The following is a 23,782-nucleotide window of genomic DNA, read 5'->3' as shown; positions in this document are numbered from 1 at the left end:
ACTATAGTAACAGGTATAAAAGATCTCCATGAGTTCTCAATATGCTCCTTCAGATTTGTAATCAAAGCTTGTCCATTTCTTTTATCCTTGCGATAACCTATTATTTTTTAAAGATACCACGTGAAAATCACACACATTATAATAGCACACCAAGAAACATTTTAAAATGGAGAGGTCTGGTTTGACAACTGCCCTCAGTTTATTTCATGTGGCATCTTACTTCATTTAGCTCATCTGTTAGTAAAACCTAGCTCTCCTGACCAAGTGGTCAAGCAACCCTGGGTTCGAGCCTACCTTTACTTTTTATTCATTATGTGGCCTTACTGAAGTCTGTTCATCTCCTTTAGCTGCATTTTTTTTTTTTTCAAAATGGGAATAATACTTGGCTTTTTGCTGGGATACATGTGTTATAGACAGCTCCATGAATGTTCTGAGCTTTGTATTAATTATCTCAAGTGAAAAAAATTAGAAGAAAAATTGTTTATGATTAAGTATGATTCAGCATGATTCTAAGAACAGTTCTAAACAATACTAGTACAGTGCTGTAAAACAGGCTTTTAAATGTTAGAACAAAACCACATTTAAGTGAAAGCACTTCCAAATTAGGATAAGCAAATCAACACTTACTTTAAGAGCAACAGAAAGTATTAGTTTCCTGATAGTGGATTATGTGTAAAGAAATCAGAGGTGAAAATGCTAAGCATCAGTGAAAATGAACAAGTAAAATGCTACTAAAAACATTTCATTAGACACAAGACACTTTAGCATCTTCAATTACACAAATTCAGATTAAAAGCACCTAAACATTTCAACAAGTAATGAACTCTGTCAGCAGGTGGCTCTAGTGACACTGAAATAACTTAGTATCTCATGCTATAACAAATACAGGTAAAAATGTATGGAACCTCGTAAATTTCAAGTCAAAAGGAGTCACATTAATACCTCAATCCAAGCGCTCTTTTTCAAAGTAAGATAACGAGAGTCTACAATAATTAGGTGTCATGTTTAAGGTCTCACTAGTAGGACAGTGGCCGAACAAAACTGAAAATCTAGATATCTCCTTTTCATACTGTTAGTTAACAACTGAGTATTTACTGTGTTGCCAGGTACAGGAAAAGGAGCCCTCCTGCAAAATAATTCATCTCTAACCTACATGTCACATTTAGTAATCTGTCTACCTCATCTGAAAGTACCCATAATTAAGAGCTCATTTTAATGATTTCTAGTGGTACCAAAATAGTAATAGTAATATTAAAAGGAATACAATGTTGGCAATCTTACTCCCAGTTGCTGACAGAGAAAAGTAGTTTGGCTTTTCTTTTTTAAAAAGGCTAGGAAAGAAGAAATTTAACATCCCCATTCACACATCTTCCCACTTTCCAGCCCCAGAAGGACTTCCCATCTTTTTGTTTGTTTATTTAACCAATTTAGGAATTCAGATAGTTGGAATACCAGGGGTAGAAGAGGTAAAAAGAAAGAGAGGAGGTAAGCTCTCTCCATTGGGATAAAAAACATACAATTCTAATAAACAGCTGAATTCTGGCTCATCTTTCCTGTCTAATGATAATGGAGTCTAGGTTTTCTTTTACTTCCCTTATCCTTGAGCAAGGACCTGAGAATACCTTTGTTATTATATGCACAGTCATTTATTACCCTGAATTTACTACTGCTAGAAATGAAGCTACTATATACATGAACCACATGTCAAAACAATTATTACATAAATATTCTAATATTAGTAAAGGAGCTATATTACAGAAAAGGCCTAAAATGAACACAGTGAGTTCTGCCTCTGCCACTTTTCTCCTCTGTGACTTCAGTTTCCTCATCTATAAATTGAGAATGACAATATCTACCTCATAGCTCTATCTTTACCTTTCTCACTCAGTAAGAGAGATCCTTAGATCTCACTTTTACAACTTTCATTAACTAGCCTACAGCCTAGGCTTCACTATGTCCTTCTTTCCTGATGTTCCACTTTGTTGTCTAGTCTAGAGTTTCTTTATCCAATACAGTAGCCACTAGACATACAGTGAACACTTGAAATGTGGCTAGTTTGAATTAAGAGGTGCTGAAGGTATAAAATATATACCAGATCTTAAATATTTTTAGTGTGGAGAAAAAGACATGAAATTTCTCATTCACATTTTTATACTGATTTTATGTTAAAATGTTAATACTCTGGACACGCTTTGTTAAATAAAATACATAACTAATTTCAACTTTTTATAAACCTTTTTATAATATGGACACTAGGAAAAAATTTTTTAAAAAAAATTGAAAAAATGACTCTGTGTACTTCTTATTGCACAGCTCTTATCTAGATTTCTGACTTCCAACTGCTTATACTTTCTTTAAGAGTAAGGATGAAGTTTACACTTTACCTTTGTAACCTGAGCCTCTTGTAAAACACTTACCACACAGTTGATGCTTTAAGTGATGATCCAAAATGTGCTTTCTTTTGGATTACTAGTGTTACCCTATGAAATTATGTTAGAAGAAATCCACTTCTAGTTTAAGCCTAAATCAAAAAAACTTTGCAGATGGCACTTCCTGATAATAAAGGCAATCTCTTGTTTATTCCAATTATGGTCATTTTGCTAATCAAGTTTTTAAAAACTGCATTTACACTTAGCTCAATTTTCCCTTTAAATATATTATTATCTTTCCACATTTTTTATTGTACCCGGGATCGCACAAGACATTAGGGAGGAAATCAGTGAGTCATTTTATTAACCTGTATGTTGTGATGGGTACTTTTCAAATCTAAGAACACAATGCAGGTAAAAACCTGCTGCTAAGATCTAAAGAGTTAATAAGCAATTTTTAAGGTATCTTAAGAGTCTCCCCTGTAGCATTTGGCTCCAAATCCAATTCTATTCATCAAGATCTAGGTGTTGGTTTTTACCAATGCTATGTATAGTAAAAAGTAATTTTTAAATAAAACATCTTCAATTACATTTGACTGTGGAATGTTTATAACTACTTTAAAAAAATACTTAGGCTAGGGGTGCCTGAAGGCCTCAGTCATTAAGCGTCTGCTTTTGGCTCAGGTCATGATCCCAGCTCCTGGGACAGAGCCCTGCATCGATACTTCCCATGTCGGGCTCCCTGTTCCGCGGGAAGCCTGCTTCTCCCTCTCCCACTCCCCCACTCCAACTTTTATGTATTTGAAATAAAAAGAAAGCATCGCATTAAATTTCTTATAAAAACAACTCTAAAAGCTTCATTTCTGTGGGAAGCAGGGAAAATATTATTTAAGGCTCTTTTTAAGCTTCCAGGTTTTATATTAAAAAAGGGAATTTAAGGGGCGCCTGGGTGGCTCAGTGGGTTAAGCCACTGCCTTTGGCTCAGGTCATGATCTCAGGGTCCTGGGATCGAGTCCCGCATTGGGCTCTCTGCTCAGCGGAGAGCCTGCTTCCCTTCCTCTCTCTCTGCCTGCCTCTCTTGTGATTTCTGTCAAATAAATAAAATCTTAAAAAAAAAAGGGGGGGGGGAATTTAAAAGCTTGAAAATTAAACCAGAAAAATTCTGATGGTTGTCCCATAATAAACATTGGCACTAGCTATACTTTCTGTGCCCACTGAGTAGGGGAAGCTATGCCCAAGCAACATATACCTGTATGTGGAATAGAAAAAAAAAAATAATTTCCTAAAATAGAGACAGTCATTCTGTAATTACTTACAAATTGATCATTTTCCCATAATAAAAATGGCCATATTTGTACCCAAAAAGATTTGGCTCCATAATATAAATCATACTAAGTATTCTAATAACTACATTTAATAAAAAAAAAAAAACAGGAAGCTGTTCCTACACTGCCCTCTTTCACTATATTATTCATTCCCTTTTAACTGTATAATGACTTCCACTCTGTGAATTATTTTCAAGTGGAAATACTAGACATGCCAACAAAGCACAGATGCATCTCATACTGTATTACTAGACAAATTCCTATCCTGTATATAAATTTCAGAAATTACACCTTATAGTAATTGCTTAAAAGACTATTTTTTAAAAGAACTTTAAAGGTGATTCTATTTAGGAAGCATAGAATCTTTACAAATAAGTGCCTGTAAGTATTATCAGATATGGATTTGCATCTACCAGATAATTCATATTAAGAAGAACCAGTACTGGGGCGCATGGGTGGCTCAGTGGGTTAAAGCCTCTGCCTTCGGCTCTGGTCGTGATCCCAGGGTCCTGGGATTGAGCCCCCCACATCAGGCTCTCCGCTCAGCGGGGAGCCTGCTTCCTCGCCTCTCTCTCTCTCTCTCTGCCTGCCTCTCTGCCTACTTGTGATCTCTGTCAAATAAGTAATAAAGAAAATCTTTGAAAAAAAAAAAAAGAAGAAGAAGAACCAGTACTTTAGACTCAGAACCCTTTGTTTCCCAAGCACTGCTTCCAGGATCTTTCCTTCCAACAGTATCCCTATCTGAGCAGAATGGCAAAGCAACTGTCACAGAGTGCCCCATTAGGAATCTATTACTTTATGACAAAAATAATTTATACATAGTGCAAAAAACATAATGGCTTTTAAAAACTGTATTACAACAATCATACAGTTACACAGACTGTATAATATCTTATTGAAACAATAGAGAGCATCTCTGGAGTTTTCCCAATGGCACAAACGGAAGTGGTGAAACACTTCAGATCACATGAAATGACAGCAAAAGGAGAATAAATAGCATTTTTATCCTCTTATGTCTTTTATCTTTTATCTTTCTTATATCTTTTCAAACTTAAATTCTATTAAGATCAGCTTTCTGGTCAGAGTCCCATTAGACACAATATATCTATTCACTGAAACAGAGAACAAACATATGCATCTTTCTATCCGTCAAACACTGCTACTTGAATCCCTTGCAATTTCCAAAAACAATCAATTAATCCTCACAGCCAATATAACCTAGTATTAAAGTGGCTGGTCATTTAAAACAAAATATAATGAAATCTGTATGCACAACTGCCTAGACCGAATAGTCTGGAGTCAAGGTAAGAACCTTTCACTGAATTCATCAGAAACGGCTCTCATAAAAGCCAAGGTTATCAAAATAATCATACAGCAGAAAATAATCCCTTTCTCTTATTTAAAAATGGCTTGAATTTTTTTCAACTCAACTTAAAAAAAAAGCAAATTCCACATTTAAGTGGATCCTACAGTATTTTCAAATATTCACATTTTTTCCAAACATTCAAATTTAAAACCAAATTACTTTTCCAATATAAACACGACAAATCTTACAATATAAAAAAACAATAGTAATCTTGAACCAACGACCCTGAGATCGAGACCTGAGCTGAGATCGAGGTGGATGCCAAAATGAAGTGAGCCACCCAGGCGCCCATTATATCTTGATTCTTGAGGTTGACAGCAGACAGAAAAGACAAAAGAATTAGAAAAGATACAGCATTCGGCTGAAGAATTGTTTTAAAAAGTAACTTAGTTAAAGGAATTTTAACCTTCTGATATTTTGTTTTCAACAAGAATCTAAAATGAGAAAAAATATAAATGCAAATCGACCACTGCTTGGTTGTGCTAAAATAACCGTATAAAGTATTTTGCCTTTCCTATCCAAAATACTTTTAATTTAAATACTTACTCTGAGCCTGCAGCCATTTCCAAGTATGATGTTTCTGCTGTATCAACCCCCAAAGGGATCACTATGCTCATGACGTTCGCCTCTGGTAAATTCGATTACTATGGAGTCCTATGCATTGGTATCCAAAACACTGGGGCATGCCAGCCACAGTGCTCATTGCAAACATCTAAGTGCATCCACAAACCCTGTTTAAAAAAAGAAGGGGAACAAAAAGTTAAAAATCACCTTCATATTCCTAACACAGTCATACTATAAAAACAGTAAGTAAAAAACATGAAGAAAGCATTCTTCATTAAAATATCCATATATACTGGAATTTGTCAGGGAGACTGAAGAGTTTCTAAATCAAAATCTCCCTTTGGGAATGAATTTAAAATACCAAAAGAAAGATTAACTAAGGTGTACTGCTTAGTGAAGAACCAACAAATATTACTCATTTTGAAAGATAAAATGGAATTTCTTGCAGCACTAGTATCCAAAACAAGTTTTCCGGTTCAGAAAGTGATCTAAACTAACAAATATTGAGTACTTACTATGGACTGAGCATCATATTAAGCTTTTAGATGGATGATCTATATAATCCTTACACTGAGGATCACAAAACCAAGAAAGATGAAAAAACTTAAACAAGGCTGCTCAGTTGAAGAAATAAACCCAGGATTTGAACCAATTCCACTCTATTGTTTATATATGTTAAAAGCAAAGCTATTTTATTTGTAATAAAACCCACTGCTTTAAAGTGGTTATCATTTTCTATACTACAATATAGGTCTACTGAGGGAGTTCTCCATTTCTTCAGTTAGTATCAACTCCCTAGAACTCACGTTCCCTAATACAGGCACTTAGTTAAGAAAACTAATAGACTTCAATGTTTATAAACACATTTACCAAGTAATAAAATATATTTAGCTTTAACATCAATGCTTCTAATCTAATTCACTGCGTAACATTTGTACATGGTACTTTTGTGAAATATCTACTCAAAATCTTTCAAGTAATAAAATAGTACAACTCAGGAACAAAACAGAAAGATAATCCTATAAACAGGAAAAGAGCAACAGTCAAAATCATTTTTTGCCATGTTATACCTGAAATACTGAAGAGCAAGCTTTCTTCAAACAGCAATTCTTATATTTATTTTTAATTTTTTAAATTTTTACAAGTAACCTCGAGAATACCTAACTCAGGTTAATTCCTATTTCTCAAATAATGCAGATTGTGAGCTCATACCTTATCAGAGCAAATACCAAAATAGGGAATAAAGTAGTAACAGTGGTTTGAATTCTCCAAGAAAACTAGTCTCTATTTTTAAACCATGTATAACTGGGGGAGACCTACTAGATTTTAAGATATTACAATAAAAATATACAATAACAGGCTTTTGCACCTAAAAGTTAAAAACAGAAGCACTGGACATATCTCTAATGCTCACCAGATGTGTGAGCCAGGCAAGCTATTTAACCAAAGCCTCAGGTTCCTTGTTCATAAAATGGGAATTTATCCTCATAGGGTTTCTGAGAAGAAAATGAAATAATGAATGCAAATCATTTTTGTACACAGCACTGCACTTTTTTGGCAATCAACATGTGGCAGTCACGTAAGAAGAGTTGCTCTTCTTTCATGGAAAAGCTTTCTAGACTTCATTTAAAGTGAATCTTCTAATAGCTTTTGAAACTAAAGTAATTACAGTTTTCAACTTGCCATGTTTTTATAGTTTGCTCCATCAAATTAAAATCATCCTCTAAAAATAATTAAAGCAGAATGAGAAAAAGGAAAAATGAAAAGCTACCCCACCTTCTTTTCTACACCTGACCATATTAGAGTTACTTCATGAAAGCCACATAAAGCTACAAAATTTCTAATTAACAAAATGCAAGTAATACCAAACAGTAAGTTTGTTCATTCAAATGGTGCCTCATTGTGTATTTCTTTTAAATGCTGAAGACATGGCCCTAACAACAGGTAACAACTACAATCTTAAAAAAAAAAAAAAAATTCTCGAACCATAAGAGACTATGGACTCTGAAAAACAAGGGTTTTGAAGGGTCAGGGGTGGGAGGTTGGGGCAACCTGAGGGTTTGGAAGGGTCAGGGGTGGGAGGTTGGGGGAACAGGTGGTGGGTAATGGGGAGGGCACGTTTTGCATGGAGCACTGGGTGTTGTGCAAAAAGAATGAATACTGTTACGCTGAAAAAATAAATAAAATGGAAAAAGAAAAAAGAAAAAAAAAATTCTCTTCCTTGTTGGTAGAATCTACTTGGTAGATGTTTTTTTCAGCTCAGCTTATCTTTACATTAGACTCATAAGAAGTCTTACATTTTAGGTGTATGTTGTTAAATATTTAGTAGTGCCATTTTTTTGTTTGTTTTAATCAGAGGCAGAAGCAAGAAAGCAGAAATCAAACTGTTATGTATTCCTTTAGGTAACTGAGTAATATGTCCAACCTAAAGAATCTACTTGAGTATGTTTTCAATAGTATGCTCTATTTTTATAAAATATACACTCAATAAACACTGCATTTGAACTATTTTTAAACAGCAATGAAGAGCTTGCCATGAGCCTATTTCAGCCAATAGCTTGTGTCTGTGTGATTACGGCCTATCTCTCAAACGCTGCACAATGCCTGCAGCATAACACTCTATTAAGGGACTGTTGAATGAATTAGAGCACCTAAGATGAAACTGCAGCCCTGGCCTCATTAGCCAAATGAGTTGCCAACCTCTAGAATTAAGTGCTATAACAGCAACTACATGACACCTTCTCCACAAATACATCACTCTAAAAACACAAACGCTTATCCCCAGGATAGACACATCATCATCCCAACTGAAACAGAACCACAGACTGAATTTGACTTAACAGGGAAAATCTCAGTAATTTATTCACAAAAGGTCAGAAGCCAAGAGGTCTCATCTGAGACCATAATATGGCAAATATTTCACGGTATTCATTAATATCAAAAACCCTAGCCAGAAAAATCACACTGTTTAAGAATATAGTTGATACTTAATAAAATTATAAATTCATTAGCATCAAATCATTGCATCTTTAAAAATAAGAAGGGAAAGCCAAAGTAGTAAGCAGAAAAGGTGTGAGCTTGTAACACACGCACAACTAGAGGAAATTCAACAATTCAACACAATCCAAACAATTACCACAAAGCTTTCACAGCTTATATGCGAATCAAGAAACTGATTTTCCAACTGTCAAGTAAAATATATATAAAGCACATTGAGAATAAATGGCAGCCATTAAAGAAATAATGTAAAAGGAAATACCATGAGATGTCTGGCAAATCTGAGGTCCAAGAAAGAATAAATGTCTTCACAAAACCTGCTATCCAGAATAGACCTAGAAACCAAGTGAACACAGGAGTATTGAGCTGTTTTTAAATGGCATAAAATTATAGGTACGTCTGTCTAATATGGCACCTGAAACCAAAGGGACTCACACAAAGACAGAAGCTAATTCTTAAAAAAGTAATAATAATAATTTATTCTTTACTTCTTTATACAAATGAGTGTGAACACAATAAAGGCAACAATTAAAGCTAAATACCAAATCAAACTGGTCAGAAACTGAGAAAATACAGTATTAAATACAGATTTAGCAAAGCAAAGGCAACAATACCAAAACTCTAAAGTAGGAAAAACAAGATGAAAAGTTAGGAAAAGCATTTACAAAACAGTCTATCAGAAAAACTGGAAGGCTGAGGCTGCTTTTAAGACCATGTTCAGAAAGCAAAAAATACCACTGAAAAGATGAATATCGTACCCAAATGCAGAAGGATGAAAATATGAGGAAATTTTTTTTTCTAAAATTGTGAATAAAAGTGCTCAATTTAACAAAATCTCTTTGAAAAGTCATGTATTATCTTTCTGTCCCTTATAAGTACCTTATACACGGTTCAAAAAATATTAGAATTAAATCAGTGTTTGTGTTTTGAACATGTATCACTAATAAGCTGGTGAATTTTTGGCTAAATTACTAATGAAAATGAAATAAAGAAACTTGAAAGAAATTGTGAGGGACCACATACATAAGATTTCCTTAAAATTTAGAAATTAAACTGCCCTCACTATGAATATAAGATTTCTTTCCTCTGTAGCAATTAGCTAAGGTATAATAAAAAAAAAAAATACTGGTTGATCAAGATCTATTACCAAGTATTACCTATGAAACTCTGGACAAGTCATTTCACTACTCTGGACTTGAACTATAAATGGAGGTAGGTTAGGATGATGATCTTACAGTTTAAACCGTACAATCACAAGTATATTAAAGAGATTACTCCTGATAATCTAAACACTGAGTATCACATTCCAAAAAGCAACAAAAAATAACTGTCAACAGAATGAATTACTTCTTCAACTGGGTTAATATTATCAGACAGTGCTCTATAAAGCACTTACCTAACACTCAAATCTCCCCAAATAGAGGTTCTGACAGCAATAACAAATACTGAGTGCTTACAATGCTTAATCATCACAAACCTATGGTGGGGGTACATTTATTACCCCTTTTACAGAGAAGGTGGAGAGATTAAACTTGTGTAAAGTTCTATAGCTAATAAATAGGAGAATCAAGGCTGGAAGGCTAGCAATCTGATTCCAGAACCTACACATTAGTTTGCCTGAAATTAAAATTTGCTAGATGACTGTTGTTTACAATTAAGAGGGAAAAATTGACAACTGCCTTTCTCAAAAAGAGGAGAAATTAAATAAATACATAAGTGTTGCACTCTAGGACATCTGGACTACATTTATTCCAGCACACTGAAAGAACAGTAATGAAACCCACCTTGCTCCTCCCCCAAACTTGATCTACTTACTCAACCTACATGCATTCTACAACAACACACTAAAATACTACAAAAGAGGAGACCCATGGCTCCAAGTCTAAAATTTGGATTTAAGATGTTTCAGGGATAGTGCAAAGGACATCATCAAAGAATATTCAAATTCTCGGGGCGCCTGGGTGGCTCAGTGGGTTAAAGCCTCTGCCTTCAGCTCAGGTCATGATCCCAGGGTCCTGGGATCGAGCCCCGCATCGGGCTCTCTGCTCCGTGGGGAGCCTGCTTCCTCCTCTCTCTCTGCCTGCCTCTCTGCCTAGTTGAGATTTCTCTCTGTCAAATAAATTAAAAAAAAAATTAAAAAAAAAAAAAAAGAATATTCAAATTCTCTATTTTCAGGAACAAACTTGTGCTTCAAATTTGAGATTACTAATATACAAGTAATTTACAATATACAAATTTGAGATCACTAATATACAAGTATAACTCAATTCTTTATATAAAACTATTTGTTAAGTAAAGACCACCTATCTAACCAGTTAACTTTTAACTTGAATCCCATTTAAACCACCACTTGGTTCCTAGAAACAATCTCACCAACCTACATTATAATCCTTTTGTAGCAAATCAAATTTCTAAGAAAATCTGTATTCTTGTGCCAGGGTTAACGCTGGTGGACCTATGTGAAAAATGGAACCTATAATATAAAATTCAATGTTCAGAAAGTGTATCTTCTGGTTCTGTAAAAGTCTCACAGTGTTTCACTGTATCATATTTAATACAATCCCATTACTAACTAAACTCAATGTCAAAATAGCAATGCTTCAGCTTTCACATTCTTTCACATTCACATTTTCATTCATTCACAGTCACACTTACTAATAATGGTTACTTATTCTCTCTAAGCCTTAGTGCTTCATCTGTGAACAGGAATAATCACAGAACATATATTTCTGAATTGTTTCAAAGACTGTGTGTGGCACTCAGTATTAGCTATAATGATCAGATAAAATTTCTGGAAACTAAATATTTAGTAAAAGTCCTTAAGAATGAGTACTGGAGAACAATTCTCAACTATTATACTTGGAAAAGTCAAGTCAACTATTAAGAATTTCTGACCAGGATGCCTGGGTGGCTCAGTGGTTTGAGCCGCTGCTTTCGGCTCGGGTCATGATCTCAGGGTCCTGGGATCGAGTCCCGCGTCGGGCTCTCTCCTCGGCAGGGAGCCTGCCTCCCTCTCACTCTCTCTGCCTGTCTCTCTGCCTACTTGTGATCTCTCTCTGTCCAATAAATAAATAAAAATCTTTAAAAAAAAAAAGAATTTCTGACCAGCGTGCCTGGCTGGCTCAGTAAGAAGAGCATGCAATTCCTGATTTCAGGATCGTGGGCTTGAGCCCCATGCTGGGTACAGAGATTACTAATCAAATAAATAAATAAACTTGAAAAAAGGGTATTAAAGTATTAAGAACAACCTTTTAAAAAAAAACACGAAGACAAAGAGTGAGCTGTAATATGAACTATACACTCTGGTTGATAAGGATGTTTCACTGCTAGTTCATCCAATGTAACAAATATACCATAATGAGAACACTGAAAATGAGCAAGGTTGTACTTGGGTCAGGAGGAGGCATGTGGGAAATCTATACTTTCCTCTCAGTTTTGAAGTGAACCTAAACTTACTCTAAAAAATGAAGTCCATTAATTCTTAAAATACATGTATGAATACAATACAGTGAACTATTTGTCTGGCATTAAAAAATGGGGTACCATTCTTTCTACTGGGTTTCTGGAAAACTTCTGAACACTGGTACATTCCTCCTTCCCAACCCCAAAGCACCTATAAGCTAAAAAAATTAATTCATTACTATCAATTGCTTTTTTGAGGAGTATTTGTTATCTCCCAAAGTGTTGGAGATCACTAAACTACAGTATAAAATGTGGCCTTTTAAGGCAGCAATTCAGCATCTGCCTTCGGCTCAGGTCATGATCCCAGGGTCCTGGGATCGAGCCCCACATCAGGCTCCCTACTTGTGCTCTCTCTCTCTCTCATAAATATTTTTAAAAATAAAATAAAAAGCAATTCAGTGACTGGTAAGATTTGACAGGTTAGACTGTCTCTAGGTATAAAAATACAATTTGTTTCCCATACACACAAAACTGCTCTTAGAATGAGTTAGTCTATACTCATACCTGAGAATATTACTAACAAAAGCTATTTCCTGCTAAAACAGTTATCTATTGCCATTTTCTACTTGGAATATGGCCCACAACTACATATCTTAGAATTTACTGCTCACAATACAAGTGCAAAAGAAAAAAAAATCTTCAAAGAATAATCACCTTCCCAAATTCCTTAATAGCTTACTTTTACAAACAAAAGCAGTAATACCACATACTTCAATGTAAAGCATCACATATGTGAAGCATCATACCTGTAAAGCATAATACCACATACTTCATGGGTACAACTTCCTTCTGTAAAAAAAAAAAAAGTTGCTATCCACATTAGTGATTTTTTAACTGTGCTCCCAGCAGTGCTCATGGAGTTGGTGATTGAGATATTAAGAGAAAACAGAATCAGGGAAGTTAACCAAAGGAAAGGAGAGACATGTACTACAGATTTAAAGGAAAAGTCTGAGGCTGCATGTCCTATGGGATAACCTATCAAATGAGAAAATGATATAAATGGTACACTACTTAGTAATATAAAGGAACTATTGATACATGCAACTCGGATGAGTATCAAGGAAATTATGCTGAGTGAAATAAGCCAATCCCAAAAAGATCACATACCATGTAATTCCATTTACATAAGAGTCTTGAATGACAAAATTACAGAAGCAGAACACATCAGTGTGGCTGTTAAGAGGTTAGCACCATGGGGCACCTGGGTGGCTCAGTGGTTAAAGCCTCTGCCTTCAGCTCAGGTCATGATCCCAGGGTCCTGGGATCGAGCCCCACATCGGGCTCTCTGCTCCGCAGGGAGCCTGCTTCCTCCTCTCACTCTGCCTGCCTCTCTGCCTAGTTGTGATTTCTCTCTGTTAAATTAATAAGATATTAAAAAAAAAAAAAAAAGAGGTTAGCACCAGGGATTCTTGTAGAGATGTGGTAGTGGACACAGGAACCTACATGTGATAAAAATGCCAAGAACTAAACACACACACACACACACTCCCATGCACACATATGTGAAATTGGGGAAATCCGAACAAAGTGAATAGACTGTATCAGTATCAATATTCTGGCTGTGACACTGTACTACAGTTTTGCAAGATGCTACCATTGAGGGATAAAGGAAAAATAAAGAAAAACTGCATAAAGGAAAAATAGTTTGTTTTTTTTCCCTAAGATTTTATTTATTTATGTGTGTGGGTTGAGGGGGGAAGAAGGGAGAGCATGCATGAGCACAAGGCAGAGGAGGGCAGAGGGAGAAGCAGACTCCCTACTGAGCAGGGAGCCCAATGCAAGGCTTGATCCTGGGAGACTCAGGGTTCCTTTTCCTAGCCATCTATAGGGTATGTATCTATTCAAACATCTGCCATCACTGCAAGGCAGACACTTAACCAACTGAGCCACCCAGGGATCCCTCTCTGTATTATTTCTTTCTTTTCTTTCTTTTTTTCCTTAAGATTTTATTTATTTGACAGACAGAGAACACAAGTAGGCAGAGAGGCAGGCAGAGAGAGAAGGGGAGGCAGACTCTCTACCGAGCAGAGATGCGGGGCTCGATCCCAGGACCCTGGGATCATGACCTGAGCCAAAGGCAGAGGCTTTAACCCACTGAGCCACCCAGGTGCCCCCTCTCTGTATTATTTCTTACAAATGCATGTAATTCTACATTACTTCAAAATTTAAAACCTGATTTTCTAAAATGACATTAAAATTGTGGCCTTCAAACTTTTTTTTGAGTACTGATAGAAACTTTTTACGAACGACATTATACAGTGAAATCTAAGTCATGTATTTTTTTTAAAAGAGTATTTATTTATTTGACAGAGAGAGATCACAAGCAGGCAGAGACAGGGGGGGAAGCAGGCTCCCCGCTAAGCAGAGAGCCCGATGTGGAGCTCCATCCCAGGACCCTGAGATCATGACCTGAGCCAAAGGCAGAGACTTAACCCACTGAGCCACCCAGGTGCATCTAAGCATGTGAAATCTAAGCATGTATTTTGACTCCAGAATGAAAAATAGCTTGAATCTCCTATGCTTTCCCCAACGATTGCTAATGTCAACTTGAAGTACTATGTTAAGAAGGCCACAGCCAGATACAATAGCAGGAGGTCTCAAGTGATCAGTAATGTCTGTGAACAGGTACAACAGGCAATTTGTACCTCACATTTGCTATGTCTGTGGTTAAAGAGGGTGGCAGGGGTATGTTCCTGACTATCCTCCCACCCACCAGTTACGTTCCATGAAAAGCATACAGCTTCCTGGAGAACAGCTCAAAAATCACTGGTTAAAATACTTACTGACTCAACATGTGATATGAAAAACTTATTTCACTAGTATACTCTACCTGCCCAAAGCAGAAAAGAAAAAATAAGCTTCCAAAAGTAGTGGAGTCTACTGTATTAAAAAAGCAAATAAAAACAACAAAAAAACTCAGCTTTTATCTTTCAGTCAACCTATACAGACTGTTAGACTAGTTCATTCTTGCTTTTTCAGACTTTAAATGTATCCCACCATATAAGGGCATAATTCTTGAAACAATTAAAGCTGGTAATAATTTTATTCTCTCATTCTTCATTCTAGTCTCAAGTAAAACAATGTCCTCTCCAGGATTAACTAAGTACACCTTCAATCACTATTTTGAACCATTTCTTTCAGACTAGAGATCTTGAGTCCTCTCTTATTTCCCTAACTAAAAACAGTATGTATCAAATCTAATGAATAGGATTTAAACAAATCTTTCGGGTTCTACCGTCTACATTTTACTATCTCAGACCTGGGCTGCCAGAGCAATTTTTTAAGGGGTTTCTTTTCCTTTCCTAACTTGACCTTTAAACCAGTGGTTCTCAAACATAAACCCACAAATTGCTACTTTTCATATACTGGGGTCTGGAGTTGGAAATGATGGATTCCTAGGCCTCATTCCCACAGATTCTGATTTAGTAGGTTTGGGATGTGGCCTGGATGTCTTATTTTTTAAACAGGCATTTGTTCCAGCCCTTTATAACAACTGCTTAGACACTGAACAGATATACTTCAAAACGCACTAGTATCCTAATTTTGCCCTCTTCACAAAAGCATAGCAGCTCACAGTAATTACAGTTAAGTTCCTAATCTTGATATTATCAGGTTACCCTGTTCCAATAAATAAATTCTCTGACTGTGCCAGTCTTTTAACTACTGTTGGCATAACTTTGCTCATTCCCCTTTAAATTTTCTACAGTAATAGTCCTTCATTTGTCCATCCCACCAACAAAAACCTTATTAAACCTTCAAGAGTTATGTAAATACTTACTATACTTCCTTGGAAGCATTCCCATTTTCCCAACTTAGACTTTTCTGCTACAAAACTAGCACCTGGGTGGCTCAGGTTAAGCCTCTGCCTTCGCTTCAGGTCATGATCCCAGAGTCTTGGGATCAAGCTCCGCGTTGGGCTCTCTGCTCAGCAGGGAGCCTGCTTCCTCCTCTCTCTCTCTCTGCCTGCCTCTCTGCCTACTTATGATCTCTGTCAAATAAATAAAATCTTTAAAAAAAAAAAACAGGGCGCCTGGGTGGCTCAGTGGTTTAAGCTGCTGCCTTCGGCTCAGGTCATGATCTCGGGATCCTGGGATCGAGTCCCGCATCGGGCTCTCTGCTTGGCAGGGAGCCTGCTTCCTTCTCACTCTCTCTGCCTACCTCTCTGCCTACTTGTGATTTCTCTCTGTCAAATAAATAAATAAAATCTTTAAAAAAAAAAAAAAAAAAAAAAAAACAAAAACAAAACAAAACACCTAGCTTTAAGGTCTCTAGATCAACCTCCTGAGGGCTGTTTCCTCATCTATAAACAAAAATTTGGCCAGGCTACCTCAAAAAACTAAAACGTGCTCCACCCTAATCTCCTAACTTCCCAAAGAATGTTATGATATTTTTTTAAGCCACTAGCTTACGTTTGACCCATTACTTCAAAGAGCTATTAGATGCTTAGTTCTCAAAACTCTATCATCTACTTTACCCTTTACCAAGAACTAATATTTACAATTTAGCTATCAAAGCCCAGGTCATGGTAGTGAAAATACCACCTAAAATTATTCTGGATTAAATCATATTTTTCCTCACCCTAACACATTCGATCACTTCCTCCCTCTTTCAGATAAACAGGAACATGTCTCAAAACAAAGCAGAGAAGAACATTATTGATTTCCTTCTGGAACTTTTTTTTTTTGTAATCGTTTCTCTCTCGCACGGGGAGAGAGAAAGAAACATTTACTTTTTAAAATGTAGAGTCTCTCAAGGCTCAATCCTCCCTACTATTAATCTCCATCCACATTGGATTTCCCCATTCATTCCTCTTTGATATCCTTTTCCTAGCCATCTATAGGGTATGTATCTATTCAAACATCTGCCATCACTGCAAAAACCAAACATTCAGACTGAATCTCTTCCACACTTTGCATTCCATTTTTTGTTTGTACCCCATTCCTCTAGTTCTTTTTAATCCTTCTTTTTTCTAGTCTCCTGTTATACTTGCTCAACAAGCCTTTTGTACCTCTTCAGTGTTCCAGATTCATTTTCCCTCAGTTTCCATGGCTCCCACCATCATCTTCACCATCTGAATAACTTCCAATAATCAACAACCCTTCCAGTTTACCACCATTGACTTCTGAATACCTGGTCTCCAAACAATGGAAGAAATCTTGCTTATCCTTAAGCACTTCCCCAGAGTATAGGGAAACTATTCTATTAATTTAAAATGCAATAAAATAAACTAAAATTTATCCATTTAACATATTTATGTTAACATGTTCTATATACTGGTTTATGTGCTTGGGAATGAGCACTGAACAAAATTAAGTTGCCCTTAAGGCCCTTTTGATGAGCTAGGGCAATATAATATAATCAAAGGTATCTCAGAGTAGTTTTAAGTAATTGCCTTTGATAATGATTTGTGTATTCTCATAACTTAGTCAAAAATTAGTCCTTTATAAGGATCAATAGAGAGCTGAGATTTTTTTCAAATAATCTGAATTCAAACTCTTGATCACTGGCCTTTTTTTTCTTTTTCTTTCTTTCTTTTTTTTTTGAAAGAGAGGGAGTGAGCAAGCAGGTGGAGGGTAATGGGGAAGAATTTTAAGCAGGTTCTACACCAGTGCAGAGCCTGATGAGGGGCTCGATCTCATGACCCTGAGATCATGACATGAGCTGGACTCAAGAGTTCGATGCTTAACCACCCAGGGACCCTTTCTCAGCCACTCTTTAACTATGCGACTCCGAGTCTCTCTAGGTCTCTCATGAAAAATGGGTAAAATATCTACCTTGCAGAGTTGGTATGAATTTTAGCACCTTCCCTCTTAGAATTAAAAGCATGACGTTCCCATTATTCAATCTAATGATAATTTAACCAATCCCAGTCACAAAACTGTTGACCACTAAAGACACTTAGTGAAAAACAGCAGCTCTATTATTATAAATATCTGAAAAGATCTTAAAATTCCACGTGTTTAAAATATTTGCTATAGAAATTTTAATTCTAAAAAAGAGTAATTTCTAAGTATCAACAAACTATAAAATCAGCAAGAGACTAGCAAAATGAATAAGAAAAAAAACTTTCCATGTTTAAACCATTTATTTCTACAAAATTTTCCTCAGTCTTTTTTTTTTTATGATTTTTTGATTTATTTATTTGACAGAGGGAGAGAGGTCACAAGTAGGCAGAGCAGCAGGCAGAGAGAGAGGGGGAAGCAGGCGCCCTGCTGAGCAGAGAGCCTGATGCAGGGCTCTATCCCAGGACCCTGAGATCATGAGCTGAGCAGAAGACAGAGACTTAACCCACTGAGCCACCCAGGTGTCCCCCCAAGTCTTTTTAATCCCAAAACTTGCAGTATCCAATGATCAACTTCTTCTTCTGCATATATTAATATAAATAGAAAAACAAAATAAAAAACCCTGAAATGAAAGGACCAGTGCCTAAGAACTAGAGACTTGAAGCTTAGGGAAAAAATGTCTATGCATTTCACAAGAATGAATTACGAATTAGTAGATCTAAGCCTCCATTACGGAAATTACTCAGAAATGCAAACTTTATTAACTTATTATGTCTTATTCAAGCCTTCAGAGTAGCCAGTCTTTTTTCTTTTTTTTCTTTTTTTTTTAATATTTTATTTATTTATATTTGACAGAGAGAGAGAGAGATCACAGGTAGGTAGAGAGGCCGGCTGAGAGAGTTGGGGAAGCAGGCTCCCACTGAGCAGAGAGCCAGATATAGGCCTCAATCCCAGGACCCTGAGACCAGGGCCTGACCTGAAGGCAGAGGCCCAATCCCAATGGCACCCTAGAGTAGCTAGTTTTGAACAGGCATATAATCACAGAGAAACTGTACAATAAAGGGTAAAAAAAAATGTCAAGAATGAACCTGGTAGATAAAAAGTGTTATTATTGACAAGCATATTTGCTATGAGACAGGCTATATCCACTTTTACTTTCCAACTTAATTTTAAAGATGTGTCTTTACAAATAGAAAAAACGTTATGTATATACATAGATAAAAAATAATCAACACTTACTGAGCCAACAGGCCACCCTTATAAAAGTCATTGGTACATGAAAAAACTGCTGTGCAAAGTTAGGGGTTGAACTAGAAATACTTTACTCCAAATCCTTAATGAACCATTTACCTCAGGATCTAAGAGGCATGAAATTTAAACATCCTGTAAGTCAGAGTTTATACCAGCAGAGACTCCTTTTATAAACGGCTATACCAGCAGAGACTCCTTTTAAATCTCCATTATCATTCTGGATTAAATTTAAATGATAAATAAGATATTCTCAAAGTAACTACACAATAAAAGAACTTTTGTCTTCTGGCACAATACCAAGTCCCTAAGATCTGCCAGTTTTTACTTGGAATTCAAAAATCAAAAAATTACTACATTAGTGTGTAATTAATAGGTTTTGCTAACATACAGCAACCATGTTACAATGTATCAAAAAATTACAGGCTAAAATTTGCAATCACACAAACTGATCCCAGAGTTATTAGCCAACACAATCATCAGTCCCTTAGGAAATATGTGCAAGGTCAGCAAGCCAAAAATTAGTAGCTACCATAACACTTTCAATTAGAGGGCATTCAACTATTTGCCACTAAATGAATCTAGTTTACAGTATTAACAGTTAGAAGAGTCCTAAAAAAATGAATGTAAATCTCACAAAAAGTAAATCTCACAAAATAATAAAGGTTACGGGATCTTGATAGATCAGCGCATCTATTCAATTCCATAGATATTTGAAATGTGTCATTTCATTTAGAAAGAATTCTATAAACCCCAGTGGACAAATCACAGATTCTGAAACAGCATTTTAATTATTTTTATTTGTATGTATATGTGCGTGCTGCATTTGTGTTGTCTAGCAATGGGATTCACTGAGGTAACTGGAACAGAGGGATGTATTCATTAAGAAATGTATTCATTTCTTAAGGATGCTGCAGCACATGATCATAAACAATTCTAGAGACCAAAGTCTGAAATCAAGTTGTCAGCATGAAAGAGCATTTTAAGATTTCCAAGATACACCCCCCCCAAAAAAATATGGATTTATAGACAACAGGAACTCGAAATTTGTGAGTTCATCAGTTAATACGGAGATTCATTTAAAAATTATATATACCATGGTGCCTAGGGGGCTCAGTGGGTTAGGCCTCTGCTTTCAGCTCAGGTCATTATCTCAGGGTCCTGGGATCGAGCCCCACATTGGGCTCTCTGCTCAGCGGGGAGCCTGTTTCCCTCTCTCTCTGCCTGCTTGTGATCTCTGTCAAATAAACGAATAAAATCTTTAAAAAAAAAAAAAAAGGAAACGTCTTCCTTAAAAAAAAATTACATATAAACACTGTATTTTTAATTTAAAATGGACCCTGAGATCATGACCTGAGTTGAAACCAAGAGTAGACACCTAACCGATTGTGCCATGCAGGAATCCTTGGCACTAATATTTTTTAAGTGAAAGTTAAGGAATCTTCTACAATATCTATATAAAAGGCTTTGGGAAAACAAAATATACAAAAAAATTAAATTACATATGTATATATATGCATATATATGCATATATATATATAAAAGCTATAAATAGTGATCAGCACAGCACATGAGACAATGGGGATAGAATCAGAAACTCAACTTTTTTTCCAGGAACAGCTACAAAACAAACAGCTGGAGAACTTACTAAGAACTGTACACCTATTAACTCAATGAATTCTCAAAATGACTCTATAAGATAGGCTATATTATTATCTCAATTCTGCAGATCAAGAAACTAAGGCACTAAAAGATAAGTAACTTGCCCAAGATCATAAGGCAATACAACCTGGTTTCATTATGGTTCTAGTTTATACTTTAAGTCCTATGCAATACTGCCTCTAAAGAAGTATTGTTGAGTCATATATAATATGAATATATACTGCTTTCATAATCTTAGAAATTGGAGGGGATAATCAAGTCCTAGTATGTCACTCCCCAAAGCAAATTTTTCAGCAGCTCTCCCATAAAGTCCATAATCTTCTGTCCTGGCATTCAAGGCTCACCACAATTTGATCACAATTTGTACTGCTAGAATTCTAATCTGAGACTCATCCAAATAACACGTGGGTTCTGGAAACCAACAGATAATCCTGAATTGGGATGTAAAGAAACACAAAACATAGTCTGTCACATGACACAGCACAAAGACTAGTATTCCTTCATTCAGATAATCTAAAAATAGTGGACTGGCTTCTCAAGAGGACAGTCAGCATGGTTTCTTGGAAAAGTTTAAATATCAAGAATTGTGACCTAAATTTTAATCCCTGATCAACCACTATCTAACTATATGAGCTAAGGAAAATCATTTAACCTCCCTGGTTTCTGTTCTACTTGCAAAATAAAAGGGAAGAGCTAGAACACTGTAAAAACTAGCTGAGACTAGCAACTAAAATGCAAATTCAAGACTCCACTAGATGTGATTAAGTAGGTCTGGAATGCGGCCCAAGAATGTTTGCTTTAGTGAGCACCACGTAAATAATACATGTGGTCCCTGGACCACAATGAAAAATATTTAAATAAAATATCTCAGAAATCAATTCTAACTCTAGTTTCTTAGCTTCAGTCAACAGGATGATACTTTACATAACCAGCATGGGGGCTGTGGCCTAGAAGAAAATCCTCAGTTCATCATGACATTTGTTTTGCACCTCTCACCCTGTACTTTTTTAAGACAATGGAATATGATTTAGTAGTGCTACAAACTGAACTTTTATCCTCTTAAGACACAGATACAGTTGATTAAAATGAGTTTTAAATTAATTAAGCCCCTACAAAATGCTGATTCAAGTGTATCATCTCATTAATCCTATTTTGAAATATGTTCTTAAATTTATCGGAAGGATATTTCAAGTTTTAGAGAATGTAATCTCCACTCTGTAAGTATCCACAAGTCTCAAAATTTTCTTCTCCCAATTTTCTCTGAAAATTTCCAAAGAAATTAGTAATTTTCATTCAGTATGTTACCCAGGACTTAAATCAGTAAAATATTCAAATTACCACCCAATTTCACTACCAGTGTTTTGTTATCACTAAGAAGAAATATGCCAAATAACATTATCATTTGAGTATCATTGTAATGTAATTAAAGTCTGAATAAGTATTTTCCCTGTTTATTCTTTTCTTGTTCTAATTAACTTTTCCACAATGAGTACTGCATTTGTTCCAAAAATCATACAGCACTTTGTTCTAAGAGCTGTAAATGTTTGATGCTCTGCTGTATTAAATGTGCCATCTCACCAACCCTTTTTAAAAGAGCAAACCTGGGCGCCTGGGTGGCTCAGTGGGTTAAAGCCTCTGCCTTCTGCTCAGGTCATGATCCCAAGGTCCTGGAATCGAGCCCCGAGTTAGGCTCTCTGCTCAGCGGGGAGCCTGCTTCCCTTCCTATCTCTCTGCCTGCCTCTCTGCCTACTTGTGATCTCTGTCTGTCAAATAAATGAACAGAATTTCTTAAAAAAAAAAAAAAAAAGCAAACTTGCATATATGTTAAAAAAAACTTCTCAATAATTTCAGAAAAAAAATTTTCAAAAGAATTACTTCAAAGATTTTTTTTTAATGGAGAAAGGGGAATAACACCATAATTAAAATACATATTTTCAGGGGCACCTGGGTGGCTCAGTTGTTAAGCATCTACCTTTGGCTCAGGTTATGATCCTAGGGTCCTGCCATCAAGCCCCACATCGGGCTCCCTGTTCAACGGGAAGCCTGCTTCTCCCTCCCCCCCACCACCCCATTTGTGTTCCCTCTCTCGCTGTGTCTCTCTCTGTCAAATAAACAAAATTTAAAAATATATATGTATATATATATTTTCAGCATTGTCTCAGATATCAAAATGTGAGCGTTAGCAGCAAATCATAAACCTAAACAACTCTAACTCAAGGTTCATTTAGCAATAATTCTAAAAACTAAATGAGTAACTAGAGCACTATAATTAAAAAAATAATTTAACAGCCTATGTATTTATTTTCTATATTTTGAATTTCAAATTAGGACAGCATTCGGTAAGCTATTTTAAATCCCATTTGTGTAGAAAATGACAATATCTGACACTATCCAAATTATCTACAGTGTGATTTCAAAACTGATTCATCTGTCTCACAGAAAGACCAGAAAAAAAAAGAAAACTCCCACAATTCCAATTACCCAGACACAAATCACTGCTAAAAACTTTGGTGTGTTTGCAGCCACATGGTAAAAACTTATTCCGGCAAGAATCACCAATAATAGACACTGAATCTAGGAAAGTCTGACAGGGAACAGAATATTTACACAACCTCAAAATACCTTCCCACAAATTACTTAATAATGGCAAAAAGAGAAACAGTAACTATACAATGGAGAAACTACACCACGCCTTAACCAAGCAATTAAAATGAATTACTGATAAGGGGCAAACAAATATTAAGTGCATCCAGATGATTAAACAAAACAAAAAACCCATATATTGCTTACCTAGTACCCCAGAAAAAAAAAATGCAAAATCTGAATCTAATCATGAAAAAACCTTAGGTAAACCCAACTGAGGGACACTGCTTTAATGACTAGCCTGCCAATATGAAAGACTAAGAGACCTGAGAACTAAACGCGATCTGTGATACTGAATTGGCAACCGAACCAAAAAAAAAAAGTGCTAATAAAGGACATAACTAGGAACCAATGAAAATGGAA

General features: G+C 35.9%; 1 protein-coding gene across 6 annotated transcripts in view; it reads right to left on the bottom strand.

Annotated features, from left to right (window-relative positions):
- KMT2E (lysine methyltransferase 2E (inactive)) overlaps positions 1-23,782 on the bottom strand; it is a 99,516-nt gene that overhangs the window by 68,674 nt on the left and 7,060 nt on the right. For 3 of the 6 annotated variants that reach the window (XM_046021589.1, XM_046021588.1, XM_046021584.1), the window contains exon 2: positions 5,607-5,791. In XM_046021589.1, coding sequence (XP_045877545.1) covers positions 5,607-5,677 — 71 coding nt within the window. In that variant the 5' untranslated portion in view covers positions 5,678-5,791. Of the gene's footprint in view, positions 1-5,606; positions 5,792-8,883; positions 8,957-12,829; positions 12,873-23,782 lie in introns of all 6 variants that reach the window. The other 3 variants (XM_046021585.1, XM_046021587.1, XM_046021586.1) reach the window with 3 other exon arrangements.

Source organism: Meles meles, chromosome 10, assembly GCF_922984935.1.
Source record: "Meles meles chromosome 10, mMelMel3.1 paternal haplotype, whole genome shotgun sequence".
Classification (NCBI taxonomy): domain Eukaryota; kingdom Metazoa; phylum Chordata; class Mammalia; order Carnivora; family Mustelidae; genus Meles; species Meles meles.
The sequence above is the reverse complement of the archived record's forward strand: the minus strand, read 5'-3'. Positions and strand labels throughout refer to the sequence as shown.